Below are 27,216 nucleotides of genomic sequence, written 5' to 3'. Positions count from 1 at the left end.
ATCAAGAAGGAGGAGACGTCGCTGCTCCGTACGTGTGTTGAACGCGGAGGTGCCGTCCGTTCGGCGCTAGGATCATCGGTGATTTGGATCACGACGAGTACGACTCCATCAACCCCGTTCTCTTGAACGCTTCCGCGCGCGATCTACAAGGGTATGTAGATCCACTCCTCCCTCGTTGCTAGATGACTCCATAGATAGATCTTGGTGACACGTAGGAAAATTTTAAATTTATGCTACGTTCCCCAACATTCACGGGGTGATACATGGTGCTACCTACACCTTTTGCCTCTACCAATGCTGAAATAATCATGTAATTTGCGGTACGGGATCTCTCCGCAATCTTTCTAACTCGTACCTCCTCTTGCGATACGACAGTCTCTATCTAAATCTTGAGATCCTTCCACTCACCATCCGATGAACTAAGGAGTGTTGTCCTTGCAAAACACCACCCTTCATGGAGATCAAGATTCGACAGCACTACCGATGTAGTAACATAGTTTCGATAAACTCAACGACCTTCAAACATCTTTCACTTGATGAAATTCACATCTTTACATGCATGATAAGACCTCGGTTTCGCTCTAGCAAGTCCACCCGGTTGTTCGTCAAGATTGTGAATTCCCCCCCTCGGCGCATGACATTTTTGTTTTCCATTCCAAACCTTCCGTTCAAATGGTACCATCGCATTTTGCTTCTCGGGGGATTGAAACTGGAGCGAGCAAGTCATCATCAATCTTCTATATCTAAATAGCTAGCCCCCATTAACATATTTCTCTCAACATGCAAGCATGCCACCTCATCATTCAACATTCATAGGAAAGGTCCACCTAAACATGCAACTATTCATAATAAAAATCCACCTCAACATGCAAACATGCATGCATGGAAAATTCCATTCTATTATGCTATTAATATTTAATTCGTACATTCGTTCAAAAACTATCATTTCAAATATTCAGGTTTCATATATATAACCAAAGACCTCATTTCCGCAATAACGCGCGGGGCATCATCTAATTCTAAAAATGGCCGGGCGTTAGTGTGCAGATCCGGCCTCGTTGGCTTTCCGGATTAGCTGTAACACCGCGGCCCGCTAATTAATGATGACACGAGGAGTAGGCAGCGGAGTCGTTGGGTACTTAATAATAACCAATGAATCATGAATTAACGAGCAGTAGTGTGGAGCACGTGAGACGGTGGCGGTCTCATGATTTATTTCTTCTCTAGCCTGTAGCCAATCTCACGACGGCCTAACTTTTTTTTCCGGTTTAACGGAAGGAAGGGAGCGGGCAGGCCAGCCTAGCATCGCACAAGAAAAGAAAAGCGACCCGGCCCAACTGCCGTGCCCACGGATTTGTTTTTCATTTTTTTTTCGGAGGAGAGAGAGGGGGGAAAAGCGACGCGTTACGCCACGTCACCCGCGCCCCAACAAACTCCGCCATTTTCTTTTGCGGAGGAAAAGTAGAGAGAGAAGGTCCAAGTTCCGAGTCCTCCCTCCGTCCCCGCCTTCCTCCTCCAGCGACTGCTTCTTCCCACCGGCCGCGCCGCCCCACCGACCGGACCCAACCACCGCCGCGCCCCGCTTGACTCCTCCCTCCCTCCGCCCGCTCCTCGGAGGCACAGGTACGTGCTCAGCGGTCAGCGCCGTCGCGTGCTGCCTCGCCTCGCCGTGGGCGCGTGGGTGCTGCTGCGTTGGCCGCGCGCGGCCTCGGATGTATCCGGCCGGTGGTTTGTTGCGCTAGTAGGCTCCCGGCTCGGCCGGCGGTGCGGGCAGATTTGGCCCCCGCCGCCTTTTTGGTCGCGGTCGCGGTAGTGGGGGATTTGTCAGAGTTCTCGGGATTTTTTTCCCTCTGTATGGGTGGGATTTACTCTCGATGCCGTCGGGACTGTTCTCCATTTCGCGATGCGGGCTAATTCGGTCCCGCCCTCCGGTCGATTGATTAGCCGCGCCTGTGATCCTGCGGAGAGCGTGCCTCGCGCGATCTTACCGTGATCTGATGTTTCTCACCTGTCAATTTCGTTGTCGCAGGTCGGGGGCGCTCGATTCGGCGCGCTGCCTCGCCGGACACGCCAGCTCTGGGTGTGGGTGGAGGCACAGCTCGGCTCCCCGCTGTGGTGCTGCGACGGACCTAGGGTTTACTGTTCAGCAGCAGCAGGGTGAGGTGGCACCTCCTGCTGCCGGGGACCCAGAGGACGAGGCAGCTTAATTCGGCGTCCGTGTCGGGGAGATTTGGACTGATCTGGGTGGTAGTATGATCAAGCAGATCCTTGGGCGGTTCCCTAAGAAGCCGTCCAAGTCCGGGGACAAGGATCCGATCGGACGGTCAGGCGCCTCCGTGTCCAACCCCCCGAGAGGCGCGGAGAGGGCATCCGGCCACACGCCAATTATCTCCAGCTCTGGGCTCAGCTACGGCGGCGGCCAGCATCCGGGTAACGGAAACAACTCGAGGGTCAACAATGGCAATTCATCGGCCTTCGAGCTGCTCCCGGGCTTTAAGGATGTCCCCAACGCCGAGAAGAATAACCTCTTCGTCAAGAAACTGAACCTGTGCTGCGTCACGTTTGACTTCAGCGACCCGACAAAGAGCATGAAGGAGAAGGAAGTAAAACGACAAACTCTGTTGGAGCTCGTGGACTATGTCGCCTCGGCCAATCAGAAGTTTCCGGAGATAGTTATGCAGGAGACCACGAGGATGGTTTCTCTGAACCTGTTCAGGACGCTGACCACCCCTCCCAGGGAGAACAACATTTCAGCCTATGATTTGGATGAGGATGAGCCTGTGATGGACCCTGCTTGGTCGCACTTGCAGATTGTTTATGAGTTGTTCTTGAGGTTCATTCAGTCTCCGGAGACTGATGCCAAGCTGGCTAAAAGGTACATCGATCATTCCTTTGTCCTCAGGCTACTTGATCTCTTTGACTCCGAAGACCCCAGGGAGAGAGAGTACCTCAAGATGATACTCCATCGTGTCTATGGAAAGTTCATGGTTCATCGGCCAGTTATTAGGAAAGCCATCAACAACACCTTCTACCAGTTCATCTACGAAACTGAAAAGCACAATGGAATTGCAGAGCTACTGGAGATCTTAGGGAGCATCATCAACGGGTTTGCGTTGCCACTTAAGGAAGAGCATAAATTGTTCCTTATCAGGGCCTTGATTCCACTACACAAGCCAAAGTGCATTGCAATGTATCATCAACAGTTGTCTTACTGCATTACGCAGTTCGTTGAAAAAGATTGTAAACTTTCAGACACAGTTATCAGGGGCCTACTGAAATATTGGCCCATCACAAACAGCAACAAGGAGGTGATGTTTTTGGGAGAGTTAGAAGAGATACTAGAAGCTACACAGCCTGCAGAGTTTCAGAAATGCATGGTTCCTCTTTTCCGCCAGATTGCACGTTGTCTGAACAGCTCTCACTTTCAGGTAATATTAACCGCACACGGTACCTTTTTTTATTAGAAGTATACATCTATTTGTGTTGCTTGATGCTTCATTTTCCATTTCTTCTGTTGTGTAATTTTCATCTGTCCTTTTGTCCCTGGATAGGTAACAAATAAATAGTGATAAAATCTCATTTTATTTATTATGTTTCTATTCAAGACATGGTAGTGCAGATTTAGTATTTGTATTGTGTCAATTTATCCGGTGGCTGGTCTGTCTAGAATTAGTGCACACGTTACCTTATTGCACGGAATGTCATATTTCCAGCTCACTGCTTTGTATTTGAAACGACACTTTTGTGATAGTTTTCTCTATTCCATACTTTTCCGTTTACTTTCAGGGCCTCCTTTTTTAGAGCGCCCTGTTATTTTGTGCTAATGACACGCAGTGCGGTGCTGCACGCAATCTCTGACATCACAGCTTCGCCAAAAAGCCGTTTTTTATTTAATTTTAGACATAAATGCTGCATGTTTAAGTCGTCATGGAGCACCGCTGGGCTCCCAGCACTATGACTGGAACATGCTAGCAGAATAAATATGCCAAAGTAAAACTTATACGATTAGTTTTAATAATGGTTTGGCAGTTCTCTGGTTAGTGACATTGTCACAGAAGCAAATTCTATCAGCTGTTTATGGCTTTTGCCTACAATGGGCACCTGACAAGATTCTGTTTAGGAGATGTCTGTTTCGTGTGGGCCATTATCCTATGGCCTAATTCAGGGACTTCACTTGCACTTTATTCCATCAAAAGCCCTTGTGGCACATCTTGAATCTGTCAGAATTTTGAAAAGCTGATGCTTCTGGTTCTTTATTCTCATTCTTCATGATTATGTGAATAGAACCTTTACTTTGTTGTTGGAGAAGGCACTCATGAATGCACATGCTAGCATGCTTGAAGTCGCAGAACCAGAGTATATCATTAACTGGTGAATTGTAGCTAATGGTGCTTATGCCACTTCCAGGTTGCTGAGAGATCATTGTTTTTGTGGAACAATGACCATATCGAGAGTTTGATCAAACAGAACAGCAAGGTGATATTGCCTATCATATTCCCTGCACTGGAGAGAAATTCCAGCGGGCACTGGAACCCAGCTGTGCAAAGCCTCACTCTTAATGTGCGCAAATTGTTCTCTGATCATGACGCCGGACTGTACACCGAGTGTCTGCGGAAATACGAAGAAGCCAAAGCCAAAGAGAAGGAGAATAAATTGAAGCAAGAAGCCACATGGAAACGCCTAGAAGAGATTGCGTCATCAAGAGCAACCAGTGGAGAGGCTGTGCTCGTCCATCGAACCTTACCCCGTCAATCTTCAGCTGTGTAGCTAATTATTCAAGTGGTAAAGATGTTCTCCTCTTCTTTTCTTTTCTTTTTCTGCTGGGTAGTTTGTAGCTCGTGCAATTGTGTCTAATGTAAGAATTTGTTGAATCAGTAGGGGGTCCTCCAGAGATTCGTGAAACATTGTACATGATTGAATTGTATATACAAGGTATATCAGGCAGGCAAATCGACAGGAGATCTGAGAAGCCAGGTGGTGGGTTTGGCGCAGCACGGGAGCATCATCATTTCTTGGTCCTGAGCCTCGGCGGCTTCTCTCGGCATGCTGAGATCTGCGGTTCATTGCTATATCCTTTATCCTTGTCGGAATTCGGTCACAGTCTGTTCCTCCCATTGAAGGGTTTGTTGTGGAAGCAAATGGTCGGTCGTTGTTGTCGGTGGGTAGATCTCTAGTTAGAGAGGTAGAGAGAAGTCGGTCTTCATTTCAAAACGAGTCATGGTTGTTCTCGAGTCGGCATGGTTGTAAAAAATGGAAGCAAAGTTTTCTTTTCCTGTACAATATAACCAAAATATTTTCTCACAGAACGTGTGAGGTGCATTCATTTTATTATTATTATTATATGGCGTTCTGTCTTGTTGGAGGTATTCTGAATTGGCCATTTTAACCTGATGAAACTCTAGGATACTCTTTATTAAAATTCGCTGTTGGTCGCCATAGCGTCAACTACATCTGTCTCACAAATCACACTGGATTCAGAACAAGGTGCTGGTCACAGTTCAACTGAATTACAACAGCCACCACAAGACTGCTGCTGCTGCTGAATGCTGAAGATGATGATGATGATGATGATGCTGGCGCTCGCTCAGTTGCCGTGGCCTTTCCTGGCGGCGGCGAGCAGGGAGCCGAAGGATGGGCGGATGAAGGTGCCCGAGGCGTCGCGGAAGAACATGCCGGCGACGACCTTGTACATGGCCTCGGTCATGTGGACGCCGTCCCAGTTGACGTAGCGGGCGGGGTGGGCGCAGGCGGCGGGGACCTCGGGCGAGCCGCAGGTGGAGAAGATCTCGAAGTTGTAGGCGCCGCCGCCGGAGCCGCAGCAGGTCTTGAAGGGCTCGGCGAAGCCGTACCTGGCGGGGCTGCGCATGACGGCGAGGTGCGCGGCGTAGTAGTCGGCGTAGGCGAGGACAGCGCCCGGGTGCGCCTGGCGGAGCCGGTGGATCCCGGCCTGGAGGTGGTGGTTGTGGTCCATGCTCTGCTTGTTGACGGAGGCGACGCAGCTGAGGTTGTCCCGGTCCTCGGGCCGCGCCAGCGTCATGGCCAGCGGCAGGCAGCCGGTGAGCGGCAGCCCCTGCACCACCACGTACCTGGCCCCCCTCTTCAGCAGCCCCTGCCATTTTTGTTTCTCCGTCAGTCGCAGAGAAATCACTCCAAATTAATTAAGGAGACAATGTGAGGTCTATTTTGATCATGAAGAAGTATCCTGGCACAAAAGTAGTACTAGTACACTCTCGTACGTTACTCCATACTCTGATTCTTCTTTTTACTACTGCAACTCCAGATGGTGACTGCATGGACAAGAATGATGAAGTCCATGATTGCTGCAATCTTTAACCGGTTTCCTCATTCATCACAGCGCTTCTTTTCTATGAGTACCCCCATAATTTCTGTTCGGAATTACTTGTCTCGGAAATGGATGTATCTAGAACTAAAATACATCTAGATACATCCATTTCGACGACAAGTAATTCCGAACGGAGGGAGTAGGTAGCAGAATTTGAGGCTAGCACTGTACATGCATATGCAGAGGTAGCAGATAGAGACAATGCAGTAAATGGCCATCAAAATTAGTACTCCCTCCATTCCGAATTACTTGTCTTAGATTTGTCTAGATACGAAGGTATCTAGCACTAAAATGAGTCTAGATACATCCGTATCTAGACAAATCCAAGACAAGTAATTCGGAACGGAGGGAGTAGGTCGGAGTACTGGATGGAAGCTGCGGCGCCTCATCAAAACGTCAAGAATTAAGTCGGAGTACTACTAGTCAGTTCAATGGATTAATCACGCCTCTCCCTGTTTATCATCGGCTGACACTGTACTAACCCCTAACTGAACTGAACCGAACCAAATTCAGACCAGCACTTGAGCTGCAGTCACAGATGGGAGATTCACGGTGGAATTACTATTCTCTTCAGTAGGATGCTGTTAGCTAGGTGCATTATGTTCTCCAGGGACAAAGGTTGAAGAGGGAATTTAAGACGGGATCGGATAGATCGGCAGCAGTAGTGTAGTAAGTGTCGGCAGGGACAGCAAAAAGGCAGCCGTAGATCTATCTACTCTTGCGCACCAGTAGGAGTTTTGATGAAGAACAACAGCTCGCTCACCTACTGACTCCGGTTACAACCAAGCAAAGGTAGAGAAACTCGGTACAAGTAACTACTCCCTCCGTTCCAAAATAGATGACCCAGCTTTGTACTAAGTTAGTATAAAGTTGGGTCATCTATTTTGGAACGGAGGGAGTAGTGATGTACCCTCAGTCCTTGGAGGTCAGCTCAGTAGCTAGGAATTAATCACACCGAAATCAAAGTAAATAAATGCACCCATCTGTCAGAATCAGACCTTCGGACATGTACTACAAGGACAGGTTGCATCCACGGCATGGGCTCTGAAGCTCTGGTCTGGACGCTCACTATGATAACTAACCGCCTTTTGTTTTCACTGTGCACTACTTAGTTACAAGTTACAGTGATGAAATTAGGAGATCCATCTATCTAGAAGATCTACTCCGTCAGTCCCATAATATAAGAGCGTTTCTGACGCTACTTATATTATGGGACGAAAGGCTACTTATATTATGAGATGGAGGGAGTAGCAAGCATCCTTACACCACTAGATAGATTTTGGTTTAACTTTCATCCACAGGCATGCTCACTGTGCTCTAGATTAATGCACATGCATTTTGTGAAGTATTGTTCCGCAGAGACAGAGTGTGCAGACGAAAATTAGTCAGTGTAACTGACTGAGGTTGAGTAGCTAGGTGTACCTCGAGGAAGGTGGTGACCCTGTCGACGGCCATGGTCCGGATGCGCTCCGGCGGGATGGAGTCGGCGGCCATGAAGCTGTAGGCGTAGTCGTTGGCGCCGATCTCGCCCACCCAGTAGAGCGCCTCGCCGATCTCCTCCTTCTTGGCTTGGCGCGTCTTGAGGTGCGCGTCGAACCACCCCAGCTCCGTCATGATGGACTGCGGCGTGATGTCGATGCTCAGGTTGTTCTTGGCGAAGAAGTCGTGCTCGATGGCCGTCGCGCCGGCCACCGCGAAGTTGGCGCCGTAGTACTTGCTACTCTTGCTGCTGGCGTTGGGGGCGGCGAGGGAGAGGTAGGGCGGGAGGAAGGAGGGCAGCGCCAGCGCGTCGGTGGCGAGGAAGTCGACGACGAGGCGGCCGTCGGAGTAGCGGTTGGTGGAGCGGTGGAAGAAGGTGGCGCCGTAGGGCGGGTTGGAGACGTAGCCGTACGAGTAGGGCCCCGTCGTGGAGTGCGTGTTGCCCGTGTCCGTGAACGAGTCCCCGAACGCGTACACCGTCCGGAACGGCGGGGGTGGTGCCGGCGCCGGCGCCGCGGCCGCGACGGAGAAGGTCACGGCGGCGACGAGGAGGAGGCAGAGACAGCTGACGGCGGTGGACGCGGCCATGGCGAGCGCGATTGAGTGAGTGAGCTCACTAGCTTCTCGATGCTGCCTAGCTTAGCTTGCTGCTGCTTAGCTTGTGTGCGTGTGGTAGTTTTTATAGTTGGATCCAGGCCCGCCAGCACACCGGGCCGGACTTGACTGACTTGAGGGTCAACGCGTGCCCGAGGCCCGGCCCGTGAGATCGGACCTGGGCCTCCCGTGACTTGCATGCATGGCGCTTCTCATTGACCTGCAGGCGCCTGCAAGTCAAGCTGCTGTACTAGTGGTGGTGGTACTATGCTGAATTTCACTGGGAAATTATTAGCAGACCCAATTAGGTGGTGGTTAAGGACCATAATGGGCCGTGTCTGAGGTAGCTAGGAGGAGATGTGGATGGATCAAACGGATTAGTGTGTGTGGGTTCAGTCATGCACTGCACGCCTGCACCAACCCCTTGGGATTTGTTAGGTGCTCATTACTCGCACAGACAGCAGGCAGGCTGCAGGCGCCGCACTTACACCTCTGTCCACGTCCTTCTAGATGATGGACTATATATACGCGCTGCAGTGCAATTAATAGTCCAGAAAAAAAAGGTACTAAACATTTGTATGTGCTCTACATAGGAGTATCTATATCAATAACAATAATGCTACATCTACATAAAAAGTTACAAAAGGCTTACGTAACTTTTTTTTTGAGTAAAAAGGCTTACGTAACTTGCCTAAACTAAATCCTCTCTCCCCCACCCCCGTTTTAACCGGGGGTGGGTCCCTTCCTCCCCCTCTCTCCAATCCCAGCCCACCATGTTGTTGTTTAGGTTAATTTACATTTGTGTTTTACGTAGATGTAGCATTACTCTGGCAATAATGCTAGACCTACAAAGAATCTACAAACGTTTACTTAATTTTTCAAACTATAATTCTCTCCCCTTGCCCCTTCATCCTCTTATTACCAATCATAACCCTTCACATCAGCTTGTTTGTAAAAAAATTAAGTAACCTTTTTTTGAGCCAAAATTAAGTAAACTTTGATCTAGAGTCGTGCGGTATAGATTCATTTTTTTTGCAAAGAGAGTTTCCCCTCTTTCTATTATTAACAAACTGTATAAAGAGATTTATTTCTATCACCCTTTAGGCCTCCTTTGGTTTGGAGGAATTTTGTAGGAATTATATAGGATAGGATTTATACAGGAAAAAATCAGTTAGAGTACCTTGGTTTATAGGAATGGAATCCTATTTTATGAAGGAACTCTTCGTATCCTCCACATTTCATAGGAAAATAATCATTAGCCTAGACTAAATGAAAAAAACAATCATATGATATGAACGAAAGGGCATCTCTTTTCCTATCCCTATTAATAGGATTCGAGATACATGTCATTTTATTTCCTATCACTAGTAGAAAAAAATGGCCAGCCAGAACTTTAGTTTGTGGTGCCCCATTTTCAATCAACGCCATCACTATATTTTTCAAATAGAGGTGGCATTGGCATATTTGGTACGACATCACTAAGACCATAGTGGTGGTGTCGGAAAATAGTTGAAGGCCACTTATATTTGGGACCCACAATTGGTACAAGGCGTCATATAGTGGTGATGTGGCATAACAGGGAACACCAACACTATTAGGTTTTCTTGTAGCGTGATATGTGTTGCCACATCACCACTATATTATTTTGTGTTATTTTTATAATATTGTAGTTATTGTAATTACATTGAATATTTTTTATATTTTTTAGTCTTTTTGTTATTTTGAATATGTTGATGATTTTGATTCTTCTATGATGCTGAAACTTTTAAAATATTTGAGTCTTTTTATTATTTTGGAACTTCTTATTACTTTGAGCAATTTTATTATTTTCAGTATTTTATCATTTTATTTCTTTTATCATTTTGACTGTTTTATTATTTTAAATATTTTTATTATTATGAGTTTTTTTAATTATTTTGATTACTTTGAGTCTTTAATTATTTTGAATCTTTTTTATTACTTTGAATCTTTTTACCTTTTTAAAACATTCAATGATACTCTAAAGCATCCTCAAATATGGAAGTGAGAAAGAGGGGTTGGTCTCAACTCTCAAGTAGTTCATTGTCTGCTGAAGTCGAGTAGGTGCGTGTGAAGCTTGTTGTATTGTCATGGAGAATAATTCACATGTCACCATTCACACGCATTTGCGCAGGCATACAGGGTCTTGGGATTTTGTTGTTGCAAAATAACACAATTGCAACATAATTATGAACTATATGTGCAAAAGTTAAGGCTTTCTTAAGATTTCCAAAGCCTTCCTTAGATTCATCATCAAAAGGAAATATAACATTTTTATTTGAAATATTAGTAAGAGGCTTCAAAATTTGAAAATTTCCTTATTGAATAAAAAATACAACGATGACATGGTTGCACATGGACCCGATTTGATTATGTTTATGAAAATATTAGAAAAAGTCTAATATTAAACTTTGGAACAAACATGATCTAGTGTTATGCATGTGCGTAAAATTTCGTGACAAATTGACTAAAACAAAAATGATACAATATAGAAGTTACCATTCACATTTTTTTCGTACCTGCAATTTTGTCTTTTTGCCGGGATTTCCACATTATGCATTTTGTTGAGCAGCTTTACGCACATGTATAAAGCTAGACCATGTTTGCTAATTTCTTTTTGAAAATATTTAACCTTTGCTAGTATTTTGACTTTTTTTTGCTAAAGTTATAGTTAGTGATGGCGCTTGAAGCTATGTGTTTAATTACTACGAAACATGTTAATGCGCTCATAGCCTAGTGGTGGGAGTGTTGCGGTGTCGCCTGCCGACCTGAGTTCGACCCCTCTTCAGGTCGAATTATGTGTCTCACATTCTCTCTTAATATTATGGTCTATTATTTTTACTATGAGATATGCAACTGCCCCATCCCCCAGTGCGACAAAACAATTTCGTCCCCCCAAAGTGCGGTCATTTTAAAGACATACAATTGCGAGGTGGAAGGGCGATACTTCCAGTTACATATTTGATGGTGAACATGCAACTGACATGGACAAAAAGAATCATGAGTTTTAAAAAGGTTCGTGAATTTGAAATGAAGAATAAAACCAGAAAAGGGAAACAAAAAAATACTGAGAGAAAAAACAAATAGAAAGAGTGGGAGTGAGAAGAGACAATGGGCAACGGACGGTGAAAATCACTTGAAGGGAGAGCTAGCACAACTCTGGCAATTCTCCCTGCAACTCGCATGACATAAAAATGCATTCCCAAAGACCAGGCCAGACAAAAGGACGACAGAAAGCACAACACCCATGGCGGTTTCTCAAAAAAAAAAAACCACAATGATGTTCTACAAAAAAGATCGCGGCGAAAACAAGTGCTAGCGGCAAGGTTTCATGAAAATTACAACGCCTTTAATCACTTGGTGTGAGACTTATTGTGGACCTAGCTTGTCGATGCCTTTAATCGCATGGTGTGAGACTTGAGACATAGCTAAATCTCATTTAGATGAGAGAATTAAACAATGAAACAATGTTATTATGGAAACTGATTCTCTCCAACTGACTGTAGAGCTCGCTCGACAGCCGCCTAGTCCATTCAACACGAGTCCTGGGGGGGCACGTCCACGTGCCCTCTCTCCTTCCTTATCTTCTCTCCACACGCCCTCTCCTTTCCTTATCTTTTTCCTGCTCCCACCGCGACATGCAAGGTGCAACCTCCATCCAAAGAAGCACGACGGCGAGATGTTGCAAGGTCAACGATGGTACCGTGGCGCGAAGGCACGCTGGTGCTGTGACGAGAGAGTTGCAATGGTGGTCGGCGGTGAGGCGGATGCAACAACGCCGTTTGTGTGACGTGGGGTTGCAACTGCGGTGATCGGCCGCGAGCCGGCTAATGCGACAAGGGGGTTGCAACAGTGGTGACCGGCGGTGAAGTCGTCTGCAGCAACGCTGTTGTGGCGATGTTGCGACGGCAACCCCGGTGGACGGACCACGGTAGTGTTGCTGTGAGCCACTGTTGTGAGGCCGCCGCAGTTTTTTCCGGAGTGTTGGGAGCGGCGCTGCAACAGGGACGAGTGGACCATTGTAAGAAATATGTTTGAATTATTTCAAACAATCATTTCAAGAAACAGATTCACAAATTATTTCACTCGGTTTAAGAATCCGGTTTCACTTTTACAAAATACTATTTCATTTATTTCAGATAAGACTCGGCTATTTCAAAGACAATGACTTAATACATTTCAATAATTTCATAACATTTTTCACCTTTTCAAAATACTTTAAAAAGTTTACTCTTTTAAAACAAACTAATTTCACTACAAAACCTTCATTCCTTTCCAAAAACACATGTTTCACTCATTCCAAAAGTATAATTTCACAAAAAATGAAAATTGATTTCACTCATTGGTCTTGTTCTAAGCAGCTCCCAACATCGTAGTCATTCGAACATCCCGATTTTAGTTCTTTTACAAAAACAAATTCAAATTATTTCAAAAAATAGTTTCGCAAAATATTTCACTTAAACCAAGAATCCGATTTCAATTTTTCCTAAAAAGTCATTTCAACTATTTCAGGCGCATTTCACATTTTCAAAAAATGATTTCACTTACTTTGGATATTTCGAAAAAGTGAGATCATAGATTTCAATAATTTCATAACATATTTCACTTTTTCAAAATGCTTTCAAATTTTCACTCTTTTGAAACAAACTAATTTCACGAAAAAAACATTCACTCCTAAAAAACAGAAGTTCTGCTCGTTCCAGAAAAATAATTTCACTAAAATTGAAAGTCGACTTCAACTAAATTGAAACATTGAAATTTAAACATGTTTGAAATGTATCCAAAATGGTCTTATTATAAAAGGGCTTAAGGCTAGGAATTCAAATATATAAAAAGTTTCAAATATGAGATTATGGTTTGAAATGTATGAATGATTTAAATGAGTAAAGATGAAATAAATGGGTACACTTTTTTGAGAATTAATAAAAAAAGGTACATTTTCGTTTGAGAATCAATAAAAGGGACTTTTCCTCCCATGCATGCATTGTGGGGTCTAGGAGCTGTATATGGTCTCGTGTAGGCTTGGTGATGGGTCTCTCCACGAATCATGATGCATGTGTGGACGATGGATGGTTCACCCCACCTTAACCGGTAAAAATGACTTTGTAAAAAATAGGACTACTGTTGGAGATGCTCTAACAATGCTGAACGCTCTACCTTGTACTGTATTATGTTGAGTGCAGCACGTACGTCTTTCAGAGACTGAGGAGCTACCTAGCTAGGTGGAGTGCTGGACCGGCTGGCGACCACTGTGGCGGTGTGGCCTAGTACGTACCTCGTGGTGGTCCGGCGGCCCTCGCGGCGGGCCGACGAGACCATGCATGCGTGGTAAGTCGCTGGAGTCCACACTCAAAGAAGAACTTGCATGGATGGATCAAGACGATGAATGCCTATATATTCAGATTTGGTTTTCCTATTGGCGATGACGTCGATTCTCTAATGCGTCACCCAACGATTCTAACATAAACAGACAACAAGTCAACACAGCTAAGGAGTGGAAAGCATCATGCAACACTTTAAAGCAAGGCGAATTTTGGTAAAAACAAATGTTAGAAAAATCATTCACTGCAGCCAAGCATACATAGACCTGTTCCATGTCAGTATATATCTTTTTTTAGCGCGGTACAAGCACATACGCTTAAACAAACGCACATACACTCATCCTCCGAGATACTAAGTTGGCATCATCTTAAGATTCACAAAGGCAACAAAGGCGTCTATGTAGTTGACAGAAACATCTTCTCCACTGACTAACCATCACCGAAAGACTAAAATATATCTAGAAAAATGCAAGCACCAGTGCTCAAGCTGGGACTTGAACCCTGGTGCTGGTTTCATCAAAAAGAACCTAACCATGTGAGACATGCTAAGTTTCGCATGCCAATATATATCTCACATATGAAACGCTTGAGTTGTCACTGTGATTTTCAGCCGCGGTTCCCTTTGCTGTTGATAACTGTGATTACTCATAATGAAACACGATGATGACCCCAACAATCCCGACCTCAACATTGACCAATATGTCCCTCGCATGGTTACGTCGACCACGGCTACTATGTTGCACATTCTTGGCTACCTTGACATCGGCACAATAGGGGGGCTATCGCCTCGCTTGAGCTCCTCGTTAGCTTCCTTAGCTTCCTTTACAATCGGGGCGCATGTAACGTGACACCGTACCATGCACGATGCTCCTGCTACGACTGCATGGGGATGTCAGCCCGTTGGTTTCTACTTTCAGTTTTTTTAGTTGTCCATGATGTTCCTATTGTTTGCGACGGTACTGCTGCAGCTGCACGAGGAGAGTGTTGTTAGAGTATATAGACTTATCCCCGGTTCCTAGATTAAGATTTCTTGCCCCTATCTTGTACCCTATATAAGTCGTTCGAGAAGTTCAACACGCACACAATGGCATTACCCGCAATTTTCTTCGTCTCACACTCATACTCCTAGTTTGAAGGAATATAATTCACACACTGAAGAAGTAGTACTTAGTCGTCCAAACTAAATCTAAATGGCGACCTCGCTGCTCCTCTCCCAATCCCAACAATGGCAACAATGGCAACAATGGCAGCCCCTCCGCTTAGCACTCCTCGTTTCTGCCGTCTCCCTCCTGCTGTTGACGAGGAGGAAATGGAAAGGGCGGCTGAGGCTGCCACCAGGGCCCGCCCAGGTGCCCCTCCTGGGGAACCTGCACCAGCTAGGCTCGCTGCCGCACCGTGCTCTGCGTGATCTGGCGCGGCTCCACGGGCCGGTGATGCAGCTGCGGCTCGGCACGGCGCCCGCCGTGGTGCTGTCGTCGGCGGAGGCGGCATGGGAGGTGCTCAAGGTGCACGACCTGGACTGCTGCACGCGGCCCGTGTCCCCGGGGCCGAGGCGCCTCACCTACGGCCTCAAGAACGTGGCGTTCGCGCCCTACGGCGCCTACTGGCGCCACATCCGCAAGCTCCTCGTCGTCGAGCTCCTCAGCGCGCGCCGCGTCAAGGCCGCGTGGTACGCCCGCCAGGAGCAAGTGGACATGCTGATGAGCGCCCTGTTAACCGCCGCGGCGGCGAGGCGGGCGGTGGCGCTGGACGAGCACGTCCTGCGCCTCTCCGACGGCGTCATCGGTACGGGAGTTAATTACACAAAAGTACCACAATTCGGCCATCACATGCAGATTGATACCATGATTGCTAATTTTTGCATGTCAGTACCAACATTGGTGTAAGTTTTTGCAAATTAGGCTAAAACGCGTATTTATATGTATTGACGCCCGATCCGACAGCTTGGGCCCACCCGTCAGGTGCCACGCTGGCCAATCGGCGCGTGCCCGCGCGTGCCCGCGTGCTGACTAGGATGAGCCGGTGCGCTGCTGCTCTCCAACCTGGTCCGGTCGCACCAGCTCCAGTCCGGCCGCACCATTCCCCTCCCCTCCTCCTCGTCGCTCGTTTCCTCCGTCGCCGCCGCCCGCGTCCCGACTGCCAGCCGCCGCACCGCCCCGCCGACGCCATGGTTTTGGAGGACGAAAGCAGCGACGACCATTCTAGCCTCCCGTATATGCAGTCTTCCTCCACAGACTGTCTCAACGAGGTCAGTACAGGGTTAGGGTTATGGTTTCAGATTTGGGATTTCTTGATTTGGTTAATATCGCTAGGTTTTGATTTGGCCATTGTCTTTGTGCGAGCTTCTGCAGGTCCCTTTCAGCATTGAAGATCCAAATTACAAGGGGCTTGAGCTGGATGTGATGTCTCCATGTGAGAAGCACGGCATGGCATCTGAGAGGCTTGTTGCCTTTGAAGGAACAGACACAGGCAGGAGGTTTTTAGCATGTGCACAGCCGGTATGGATTGTAGGATTGTAGGCATACTGATTTTTTTTCTTACTTGGTCAGTGCCATATTGAACTCTGTTTGCTGGAGTACTCTGCTTGCTGTCAACATTTTGGTTCATAGTGGTTAGAGTAGCTTATTTAGGTCAAGTATGAGTATATTTTGCTGGAGTACAATGGCATAGTAATTTATGTTAATAGTGGTAGTAGAGTAGCTTACAAATGTTTGAACACTCCTTGATATGGACAGTACAGTAACTAAACTAGTTAGTCAGCTACTCAAGTGGCTGCTCCTCTTGTTAAATGTAGTGGTCTGGTGCTAACATAGTAATTTATGTTAATAGTGGTAGTAGAGTAGCTTACAAATATTTGAACACTCCTTGATATGAACAGCACAGTAACTAAACTAGTCAGTCAGCTACTCAAGTGGCTGCTCCTCTTGTTAAATGTAGTGGTCTGATGCTAAATTTAGACATTCTTTTTGGCAACTGCAGTGATTTTGTGTAATTACTTGCTGTATGAACTGTTTTGTTGTTGTTGTTGTTGTTTTTGCAGGAAGGTAGCAATTGTGGCTTTGTTGAATGGGTTGATCACCAGTGGCCCCCAACAATGCAGAATGCATTGTTGAAGCTATGGGCAATGGTTGAAGATGCCAAAAGTGCTAGGGTGAATGACAATCTTGAAAGTTCTTTCACTATCCACCATCTGACAGAAGAGAAGAACAAGCTGGAGGCCAACTATGACAAGCTAGTTCAAGATGTGCATGAGCTGATGAACTTCCAGGAAGATAAGGTGGTGGATTTCAGACATCTGCAGTCTGCCATTACATATCAGCAGGAGGTAAGAAAAGAACTGATTGATGATATGAAGGCAAAGATGGCAACTGAGATGGCAAAGAAAGATGCAGAGACCCAGCAACTTACTCAGAAGTATGAGCTGCTGCTCAACCTGACAAGAGCTCAAGCAATAGTCATTCAGAACTTGAAGTTGAACAAAATGAAAGAGAAGCAAGTGTTTACTGAAGCTAGTATGAATTTGGAGCTGAAGAATGCAGAACTAACTAAGTGTCAGGAGAAGCTCACCCAAGAGAAGCTACAGTTGAAGCTACAGGTTGCTGATCTGCTTAAGGGAAATGAAAGGCATATTGAAGAGAAGTGGCAGTTAGAGTTTCAGAATGAAAAGTTGAAGGAGAAGTTCAGGGGGATTCATGCCATCTTGGAGAAGTGAAGAAGATGAAAATGAGATTAGTGGCATTACTGACCTTTTGGGAATGATGGTTGTGTAATGACCTAGCATCTAGGAACTAATGTTGTGTACTGTATGCTTGTACTAATGGTGAACTATGGCTGTGTATGTATGTAGTAGTTATGCTTTTCATCCTTTTGTAAGAAAAGGATGAACTATGCATTTGAAGTGGAACTCCTCTATGTATTGTGAACATGTATTGCTATGTATGGATCAGTTTCTTATTATGTATGGATATGCTGATTATGTAGATGGATATGTTGATGATGGTACATTATGACAAGCAGCAAACCAGACAGTACATTGCAATAAAAGAGGAACAAGACTCACTAAATCTCATTGCATCATAAGATAACTTCACTGATCCATTACAACTTGATCCATTACAACTTGGCTACAACTGAACCAACTAACTAACTTAATATCTTGCCTGCAACTAAGCCAAGCACAAATATAGTGAAAAGAAACAACACATTGTGAAATTTGGCCCTAATCCCTGCAATCTCTGCATTCTTCTCTCTGAGTTGAGTTTGCAGAGACAGAAACATGGCCTCCCTTGTGCCATCATCTTCACTTGGAGTCAGGATTGGAAATTGATCTTCAGATCTAGCAACAGTTGCACCCTTAAGCCTCCATACTTCATCATGCAGATCCCCAATGAGCTCACTCCAGAATGTGGGCAATGGATCATCATGCCATTGCACAAATCCACAGCCACCGTGCTATTAAGATACACAAGCAAATTTCACCATGCTGCCACATACTATTGCACAGAAGAAAGAGGAAGAAAATTAGGGCAAAAAACAACACTCACCATAGCATCCGCGCAGCTATAGTACCTCCTACCAGGGTTCTGCCTGCTCCAGGAGATCCATCTTGGCGCCTTCCTCGGGGTTGAGTAGTGGCACATCACTGGAGGCTCGTATGCCATTGGGTTCTCGCGGTAGCGCACCGGCGAGCGCGACTCCTCCCCTCCTTCCTGCAGCTCGACGAAATCCGGGAGCGGACCCGGCACTGGACGACCACGACATCTCTGCCGCCGGCCCCAGTCAGCGCCTCTGAGATTTCTCCTTGGCTGCGCTCCAAATGGCCACTGCGTGGATGAACCCTAGTTTCGTTCCCCACTCTGAGATCTGGTGCTGTCACTTTAATAGTAGAAGAGGTATCTGTCCCACATGTCAGAATCCCCAAATGTGGTACTGCATGTTATGTGATGCCCCAATATTGGTACTGACATGCAACAGATAGCAGCAGTATTGGTACTAATTTGTCACAAGTAACTGCAATTGTGGTACTGCTTTGCAAATACTGGTAGTTCAGAAAACCACCTAAAGTTCAACATTCAGAAAACCACCTAAAGGTGAACATTCAGATAACCACCTAAATTTCAACATTCAGATAATCACCTAAAGTTCAACCACATATCCAGTAGCAAGTTCTACATATCCAGTACTCCACCTCAAGTTCAACATTACAAGCACCAAGTTCAACATTACTAGAGTACTCCACCAGTACTCCACCTCAAGCATCAAGTTCAACCAAAATAACACCACAGTATTTCACATTACATGGCTCCTCCTCCTCCCATGCTAGCATTGAAGTAGGACATCCATCCAGTGTGTGTGCCATCAGTAGGAATGTCAGCATATTGCCTGGGAGCACCTCTTCCAGCTCTTCCTCTGCCTCTGCCAGCTCCTCTTCCAGATGGTGGTGGTGTAGTAGAAGTAGCACCAGCTCCTCTGCCAGCTCCCCTTCCTCTTCCAGATGGTGGTGTTGTAGTAGAAGTAGCACCAGCTCCTTTGCCAGCTCCTCTTCTTCCAGATGGTGGTGGTGTAGGAGCAGAAGCAGCAGGTCTTGGCTGTCTTGCTGTTGGTGCAGTAGAAGGACCAACAACTCTTGGCTGTGAGGTACTTGGAGTAGCCTTGCAAAGAAAAGGAAACAATTAATAATGCTAGAAAAAAATGTACAAGAAAGAAAACATTAGTATATTTCAAGGTGAAAAATTATTACCACATGCTTATTCTTCCTCAAAGCTAGCTCAGGCTTCAACTGTTTAAGACAGTTTGTGTACCTATGCCCTTGGAGACCACAATTGCCACATGTTATGGTCCCCATTCTTGAAGTTTCTTTTGGCTTTGGTACTTCAAATTTGCCCTTGATCCTCTTTTCTTTCCTTCTTCCTCTCTTGATTTTGAATGCAGGTGGTTCTATGTCTGGACCAGGGGTCCTTGTCCAATCATGCTCACCAGGCACAGGAAAGATCATTGGTTCATAAGCTGCAGCATAAAAATCTTTCTTGAAGAATTTGCTGACATAATCCTCTGGTTTCCTTTTAGCCTTGTTTATTGCAGAGATGGCATGGTTGCAAGGTATGCCACTAAGGTCCCACTTCCTGCATCCACATGTCTGAAGTTCCAGGTTGACAGCATGTGTTTGCTGCCCACTTGTAACTTGTCATAAGTTGACCCCTGCCTGTATTGGCTTGCAGTATCTGGCCCTCTCCTTCTCAGCCTCTAACTTCTCACTGTAATGAGGTGTTATCTCCCATCTTGCTTCCTTAACACTCTCTCTCTCTTCATGTGCCACCTCACCATCTGCTTATCTTTTATCCCATCACACATTGTCCTTATAGGTTTTCTCCTAACATCTAGAATGTACTTGTTGAACACCTCAGACAAGTTGTTCACTACCAAGTCAGTCTTGCAGTTTGTGTCAAATGCATGCCTTGCCCATGTCTTTTTTGGTATTGCAGTAAGCCACTCCCAAGCTTCCTCACTTTCAGCTCTAAGATCATTCATTGCAATATTAAATTTGTGTTCATTGTAGGCATAGCTAGCATTATCCATGCACTTCTTAAGATCTTCACCCCTAAACCCAGCATTTTGGAAATTTGCATATATATGTCTAAGGCAGAACCTTTGGTTGCAATTTGGAAACACATCATTCACTGCATACAGTAACCCCTGACACAAACAATATAACAAGTCTAAGCTACATCCTAAAGAAATATGCACCAATGAATTAAATATGCATTCTAATCTACTATAAACACTTGTGCAAAACATAATGAAACTCTAAGCTAATGTAAACAGTTCTGCAAAACACATACCTTTTGTCTATCTGACATTATAGTATAAGGTCCACACTTGCCCACTTCTCCCCCTAGGCAAATTTTCAGTTGGTGTAGAAACCAACACCAACTAGCTTTGTCCTCTTGTCCAACTATGCCAAATGCCAGTGGATATATGTTGTTGTTGCCATCTCTACCAGTGGCAACAAGGAGTTGAGCACCTGCAGTGAGCTTAATGAAGCACCCATCAACACCTGCATAATCAACACTTCCAAACATTAAATACATTCAAGTGAGAAACAAAATGTAGTACTCTACAATATGTAAATGGTGCACAAGGTTTAGGAACTAACCAATGAATGGCCTACACCCATTGAGAAACCCCTCCCTTGCTCCATTCATGCAAAAGAACATGGCATGGAATCTTGGGCCTGGGTGGGGTATTCTTGCAGTTGGTGTTGGAGTGACAGTAGTGACTATTACTCTGCTCCCAGGGTTTGTGTCCATGACAGTCTGAGCATAGTCTTTAAGCCTAGGATATTGCTTCTTGTGATCTCCTAACACAGCTTCAATAGCTATGTTCTTTGCCCTATATGCCATGCACTTGGGCACATCTACACCATATTTGTCATTGCATGCATCAATTATAGTCTGAATACCAGTAGTTATATCAGATCTAAAGAGATGCTCATATTTCTGTGCTAGCCACTTAGCACTAACCCTGGTGGTCTCTGTGGTACTAGGGCAAGTGTGCTCTAGTCTCATCTTCTTAATTACAAAGGTTTTCTCCCCTTTTATAACTGCTGCCACCATTAAGAAGTGGCATTGTTTATCTGTACACTCAACAATTATCCTCTGATCTGAATTCTTGTGATACCTGAAATTCCTGGCCTGGGTGATGTGCAAATTCAACAAAGCATCTCTGAATTGATGCTGATCCCTAAAACACAACTTCATACACAGTTGCTCATGTGGTTGCTCCAATTTCTCATTATACCACTTCCTAGCAGGCCTTTTCTTTGCCCTACTCTTCCTTTTCTTTGGTAGGACAAAAGAGAGTGGCTCAAAACCATCATCATCACTCTCCCTCAACAACCCCTTCTCTTCTTCATCCGATGATGGTCTGAAATCAGGTTCAACCTCTGGTAGCTCACTACAATGTGACCTAGTGGTTGGGCCTCTTCTAACTGGCAGCTTCTGCTTCTTCTTTACAGGTTCAACTATAGTTTCTTCTTCTTGTTCAAAAGTCCTATCTTGTTCTACCTCAAAGGGGTCCTCAACTTCAGTGTCACCCTCATAATGCAGCATTTCTTCCTCTTCTGATTGATCATCATCTGATTCTTCCTCTTGTGCTTCTAGCTCTCTCTGTCTCTTTCCCTCTTCCACCTCTACATCTTCATCATCAACCATGTAATTAGGGTCACTTCCAATTTGACCATCCTCATTAGAGGCATCACTGTCCTCATAAGCCTCAAATCCTTGATATCCCTCTTCTTCTTCTTCCAAAACTGCTTTCAACTTGTCTGTTGCATTTTTGCTTTCTTGTGTGCAAACACCAGCAGGACCAGCAGGGTGATGTGTGCTACATTGACTGTCAAAGACTACTCCTTCCTTATCAACAGCTAAGATAGGAGGCTCACTCAGATCATAAACAAAAGGCTCTTGGTACACCACAGTGGACAAGTCTGGCTTTTCAAAATGCTGCCTCTCAAAATCAGTATCAGGGGGTGGACAAGCCCTGACTAGCAAATTAAGCACCAATTTGTCCTGGATCTTCCTCTTTATCATCTGTAATTCTGCATGACTGTCTACCAAAACCAGCCCTTTCTCTCCTAAAGATGGATTTTCAATGTGAAACAAACAATCATATGCATTAAATCCTTGGGTTTCCACCACTGCAACCAAATTCAGATAAGTAATATCTGAACCACACAGCTTCATCTCCAATGGCTCTCTTGCATCAAAATGGATCCTTACTTCCCAAATGTCTTCATCCAAACTACAGAACAAATTAAATTTCATGTATTCATTATAATTACTCTTAATTTGCAGAGCAACAGTACAGTACAATGCAATTTAAAGTAACCTGTAAGTCTATTATTTACTAATTGAGCACAATAGCAAAATTTGGAGAGCAACAGTACAGTACAGAACAATTTAAAGTAACAGTACCAGATAGTACAGAACAATTTGGAGAGCCACAATAATACCAAATTTTTACTGTCATTGAACTAATTTGAGAGTGCAATACACTATGTTACTAGGTTAGTTTAATTGTCCTATACTAGTCACTTCAATTGGATAAAATCTAATCCCCAACTGGATAAAGCAGAAGATGAACAAACCCTAAAAATGCCCAATTGGATAAATCAGAGGAGGAAGAGGACAAGGGTACTTACAGCACGCCGCCAAGTCCATGCGTCAACTCTGGCTGCTGCTAGGGTTCGCCACCCACTGATGCGCCAACCGCAACCGCTGCTCCATGGTGAGTAACATCGACTCCTCGTCGTCGGTCGAGTACGCGGAGCTGGAGTCGTCGCCGCCATCCCAGTCGACGCCAGCCGTTCCGCTAAGAGGCCAGAACGGCATCTCACCGCCGCCGTGGACGCCCTCGCCGCCCCCTGGCGGAATCGCCGACGCCATGGACTAGGGTTCGAGCGAGGAGGAGGAGGGGAGGGGAATGGTGCGGCCGGGCTGGAGCTGGTGCGACCGGACCAGGTTGGAGAGAAGCAGCGCACCGGCTCGTCCTAGTCAGCACGCGGGCACGCGCCGATTGGCCAGCGTGGCACCTGACGGGTGGGCCCGAGCTGTCGGATCGGGCGTCAATACGTATAAATACGCGTTTTAGCCTAATTTGCAAAAACTTACACCAATGTTGGTACTGACACGCAAAAATTAGCAATCATGGTACCAATCTGCATGTGATGCCCGAATTGTAGTACTTCTGTGCAATTAACTCTCGGTACGGTGGCGTTCGGCAGCGTCTACGCCAGCGACAGGTTCGCGCTCAACGAGAGCTTCCAGCACGCACTCGACGAGGCCATGGAGATGATCTCCAGCACCTCCGCGGAGGACTTCTTCCCCAAAGTCATCGGCCGGCTCGTCGACCGCGTCACGGGCGTCGTGGCCCGCCGCGAGAGGATCTTCTGGCAGCTCGACGCCTTCTTTTACATGGTCATCGAGCAGCACCTGCACCCTGAGCGCGCCAGTCCCCCTGAGATGGAGAACGGCGGCGACCTCGTCGATGCGCTCATCGCCCACTGGAAGGAGCATCGTGGGTTCACCAGAGACCACGTCAAGGCCATAATCTTTGTAAGCATGTCCATTAATTAAGTACTCCCTCCAATAGTTTAAGGCAAGTGTAGTGTCAAAAATGTCTTATATCATGAGACGGAGGGAGTAGTAATTAATCAATCTTTGCTTGGTCCGATCAATTCATGTGCATTCAGTAAGAACTAAGAAGAACAAAACAAGAAAAATAAAAGCATTTTGAGTTTCAGGACACGTTCATCGTCGGCATTGACACGAGCTCGGTGACGATACTGTGGACAATGTCGGAGCTTATCCGGAAGCCGCGCGTGCTCGGCAAGGTGCAAGCCGGTATTAGAGCCGTGGCTGGCGGCAACGTCAACGGGAGGGTGCTGTCCGAAGACGTGTCCAAGCTCAGCTACCTCGGGATGGTGGTAAAAGAGACCATGCGGCTGCACCCGCCGGCGCCATTGATATTGCCGAGGAAGACGATGCGGCACATCCAGGTGGCCGGGTACGACGTGCCGGCCAAGACGCGGGTCTACGTCAATGCGTGGGCCATCGGTAGGGACCCGGCGAGCTGGCCGGACAACCCGGAGGAGTTCAACCCGGACAGGTTCGAGGGGAGCGACATAGACCTTAAGGGCAAGCATCCGGAGCTGATGCCGTTCGGCACTGGGCGTCGGATCTGCCCCGGCATGTCGCTCGCCATGGCCACCGTGGAGTTCACGCTGGCCAATCTGCTCTGCTGCTTCGACTGGGCGCTCCCGAAGGGGATGGCGGTGGACAACGTGAGCATGGAGGAGGAAGGAAGGCTCGTGTTCCACCGCAAGACGCCCCTCGTGCTCGTGCCCACCGCTTACGTGCCGCCATGGCGCCCATGACCTTGTTGAGTAGGGTGATCACTATTTGCTTTTGCATTATCCACTTTGCAACTCAACTTGTACTAGCAAATAACGAGCTGCACTGCACTCTAATGGAATAATAAAATTGGCATATGTTGCAGGGCCGAGCCGGTAAAATAAAGGGTGTTGTGCACTTGTGCTAAGCTCTAAAATGAGGCATGTCTTTTTAGAAAAATATACCATTCCGATCCATATTACTCATTACTCAAACAGTTTAGATACACCCGTTTGAGCGACAAGTAATATGGGCCGGAGGGAGTAACTATAATCAGTGGTGGAGTTATGTGTGTTTTGAGAAAAGTGTGTAGAGTTTTTTTAGAGAGGGCTTATATGAGAAAAAGTCAAATCTGTAAGTTTCGCAATTGCCCCTTAACTTAACTTAAGAAGCCAATTCGTCATAAGCAATCGATCGCGCAGAACAAGAGACGAAGGGTACACGTTCTCCATCAAACCTGTGCTAGGGAGGCAGAGGGCGAAGACAGAAATAGACAGGAACACTGATACCTGATTCTGATAGGGGATCTCTAGGGCCAATCTGCTAAGGTAGTCCACCATGGTCCGATGACTGATTAGTAGTTAAAAAGCTCTCTTACAATATTTCTGGTGGAATCCTGTGTTCCTAACAAATGGTCGAAACTTACAAATTGTGGGCTTAGCAGCTCTTTGATGGGCGATACAGAAGCTTCACAGTAGAGCTTGTTTTGATTTCAAACCGGTTCGGTCGTCGGCTGAATTTGTGTGTTATGCAGGCTTGTTTATGCATTACTGGGCATGCTTGCAATTGGAGGAGGATCGTGTGATGCTGGAAGAATGAGCAAAATGCATTACAACGGGAGATGGCAAAATCGGGCATATGGAAGAGGGTGGACGAGCGGAAGCTGAAGAAGAAGAAGGTGAAAATGGGTACACGGCTATGGAAGAAGACTAGCAGAAGAAAAACAGAGTGGATAAGCTGATGATTGCAGTGGATTGTGGATATGTTGGTTTGTCTGTGTTTGGACTTTGGACTACACATTTGACGTCAGATTTTTTGACCATGACAAATCGAATATTTTTTATGGTAAATTATGTTTTTCAAAGATGACAAGGTTAGTTGATGAGCATGTCCATCTTCCTCTTTAACAAAACTTCTATTGAGAAGATTAATAAGCATCGCAGATGTTTTTTTGGAGGAGGAAGAATAAGAAGCATGCTTATCGCATGGTTAAATGGGCTAGGATTTGCCGGTCGAAGAGAATTGGTGGCTTGGGGAAAAAAGATCTTCACAAGCAAAACATTAGTCTCCTTGTGAAATGGTGGTGGAAGTTAGAAACTAGTGATGGGCTATGGCAACATATTGTCCGAGTGAAATATTTCAGGAACAAAACTGTGGCGAATATCCGCAGCCGCTTCTCTGATTCTCCTTGCTGGAAATCCATTATGAAGGTCAAAGATACTTATATGGTTGGGAGGAGAATCATCATTAATAAAGGGGATTTAGCCAGGGTTTGGCACGACCCATGGATAGATAACTGCACATTACAGGATCGTTTTCCTATCTTATATGACATCTGTCAAAATCAAGATTGCACTATTGCCTCTTTTGCAGCCAACAACTAAGATCTAACTTTTAGACGTAGGTTGTTTGGTGCATTAGAGGAGCAATGGAACTGGGTGGTGTGCGAGGCTAGAAAGAAATCTTTGAATGAGAATCCTGACATTGTCTCCTGGTCCTTGAATAGTAGGGGTAAATTTACCACTAAATATGTATACGAGTGGCTGGAGAGAGACTTATCTAGCCCTAACTATAAAGGGGTGTGGAAAGCCGTGATCTCCTTGAAAATAATTTCTTTTCTATGGCGGCTGTTCCAAAACGCTGTGCTTACGCACGATAACATGCGACATAGGAATTATCCAGGAAATCCTATGTGCTCATTTTGCACGAATGTGGAAACTGTTAATCATCTCTTTTTCACTTGTCCGCTCGCCCGCACGGTCTGGGGCGTGCTGGGGTTGACAGCAGGGGCCTCTTGTGCCCCTAGGTCTATTTGGCAATGCTTTGCTTGGTTGTACAAGCTCTTTCCAGGAGGGAAGAAATTATATATGATGATTATTGCGGCCGTGTGCTGGGCAGTTTGGTGCCTTCGTAACAAAACTACTTTTGATAAGTATAATGCTCGTACTCCTTTGGGGGCTGTCTTCACCGTTTGCTCTTTTATGTTATACTGGGTAGGGCTGCTTAAGGAGGAAGACAAGACGAAATTCCAGGCTGGTGTGAAGAGGCTTGTTCATGTGGCGACTACTCTGGCGGACAGATCATATGCGCGCGGCAGGCTGCTCCTGGGAGATGGGGATGGTATTCAGATTGTATAGTTATCTTGGTCCTTTTACTTTAGATTGGCCTATATCCATTGGGGTCTGATGCCCGCTGGATTTACTCTTTTGGTGAAGTTGGTCCCTCCTCTTTGGAGTCCTATACTCTAGACATGTGCTTTTGGTTTCGAGTAGTGGTTGTAGTGTCGTCAGGT

At 45.9% G+C, this 27,216-nt stretch overlaps 3 protein-coding genes across 4 annotated transcripts; 2 read left to right on the top strand and 1 right to left on the bottom strand.

The window, feature by feature from the left end:
• The first annotated feature begins 1,459 nt into the window (after window positions 1–1,459).
• On the top strand, window positions 1,460–5,340 carry LOC119287442 (serine/threonine protein phosphatase 2A 57 kDa regulatory subunit B' theta isoform-like). 2 transcript variants are annotated; one of them, XM_037566986.1, is made up of 4 exons: window positions 1,460–1,623; window positions 2,030–3,428; window positions 4,408–4,782; window positions 4,879–5,340. In XM_037566986.1, the coding sequence occupies exons 2-3, from the start codon at window positions 2,253–2,255 to the stop codon at window positions 4,765–4,767; spliced, it is 1,536 nt and encodes a 511-aa protein (XP_037422883.1). In that variant the 5' UTR covers window positions 1,460–1,623; window positions 2,030–2,252; the 3' UTR covers window positions 4,768–4,782; window positions 4,879–5,340. The 2 variants fall into 2 exon arrangements, with proteins under 2 accessions (XP_037422883.1, XP_037422882.1); XM_037566985.1 differs by having other exon boundaries at window positions 1,461–1,623; window positions 4,876–5,340.
• A 48-nt stretch (window positions 5,341–5,388) lies between these two features.
• LOC119287443 (GDSL esterase/lipase At3g48460-like) lies at window positions 5,389–8,461 on the bottom strand. Its single transcript, XM_037566988.1, has 2 exons — window positions 7,766–8,461; window positions 5,389–6,109 (listed from the first exon to the last, which is right to left on the bottom strand). Exons 1-2 carry the CDS (start codon window positions 8,408–8,410, stop codon window positions 5,585–5,587), a joined length of 1,170 nt encoding a protein of 389 aa, XP_037422885.1. The 5' UTR covers window positions 8,411–8,461; the 3' UTR covers window positions 5,389–5,584.
• Window positions 8,462–14,945: 6,484 nt separating this feature from the next.
• LOC119283868 (4-hydroxyphenylacetaldehyde oxime monooxygenase-like) lies at window positions 14,946–24,688 on the top strand. Its single transcript, XM_037563236.1, has 3 exons — window positions 14,946–15,537; window positions 23,515–23,867; window positions 24,056–24,688. The coding sequence occupies exons 1-3, from the start codon at window positions 14,946–14,948 to the stop codon at window positions 24,686–24,688; spliced, it is 1,578 nt and encodes a 525-aa protein (XP_037419133.1).
• Window positions 24,689–27,216: the final 2,528 nt, after the last annotated feature.

The sequence above is a fragment of the Triticum dicoccoides genome, chromosome 4A (genome assembly GCF_002162155.2).
Source record: "Triticum dicoccoides isolate Atlit2015 ecotype Zavitan chromosome 4A, WEW_v2.0, whole genome shotgun sequence".
NCBI classification, from domain to species: Eukaryota; Viridiplantae; Streptophyta; class Magnoliopsida; order Poales; family Poaceae; genus Triticum; species Triticum dicoccoides.
This window is presented reverse-complemented; position numbering and strand designations above follow the sequence as displayed.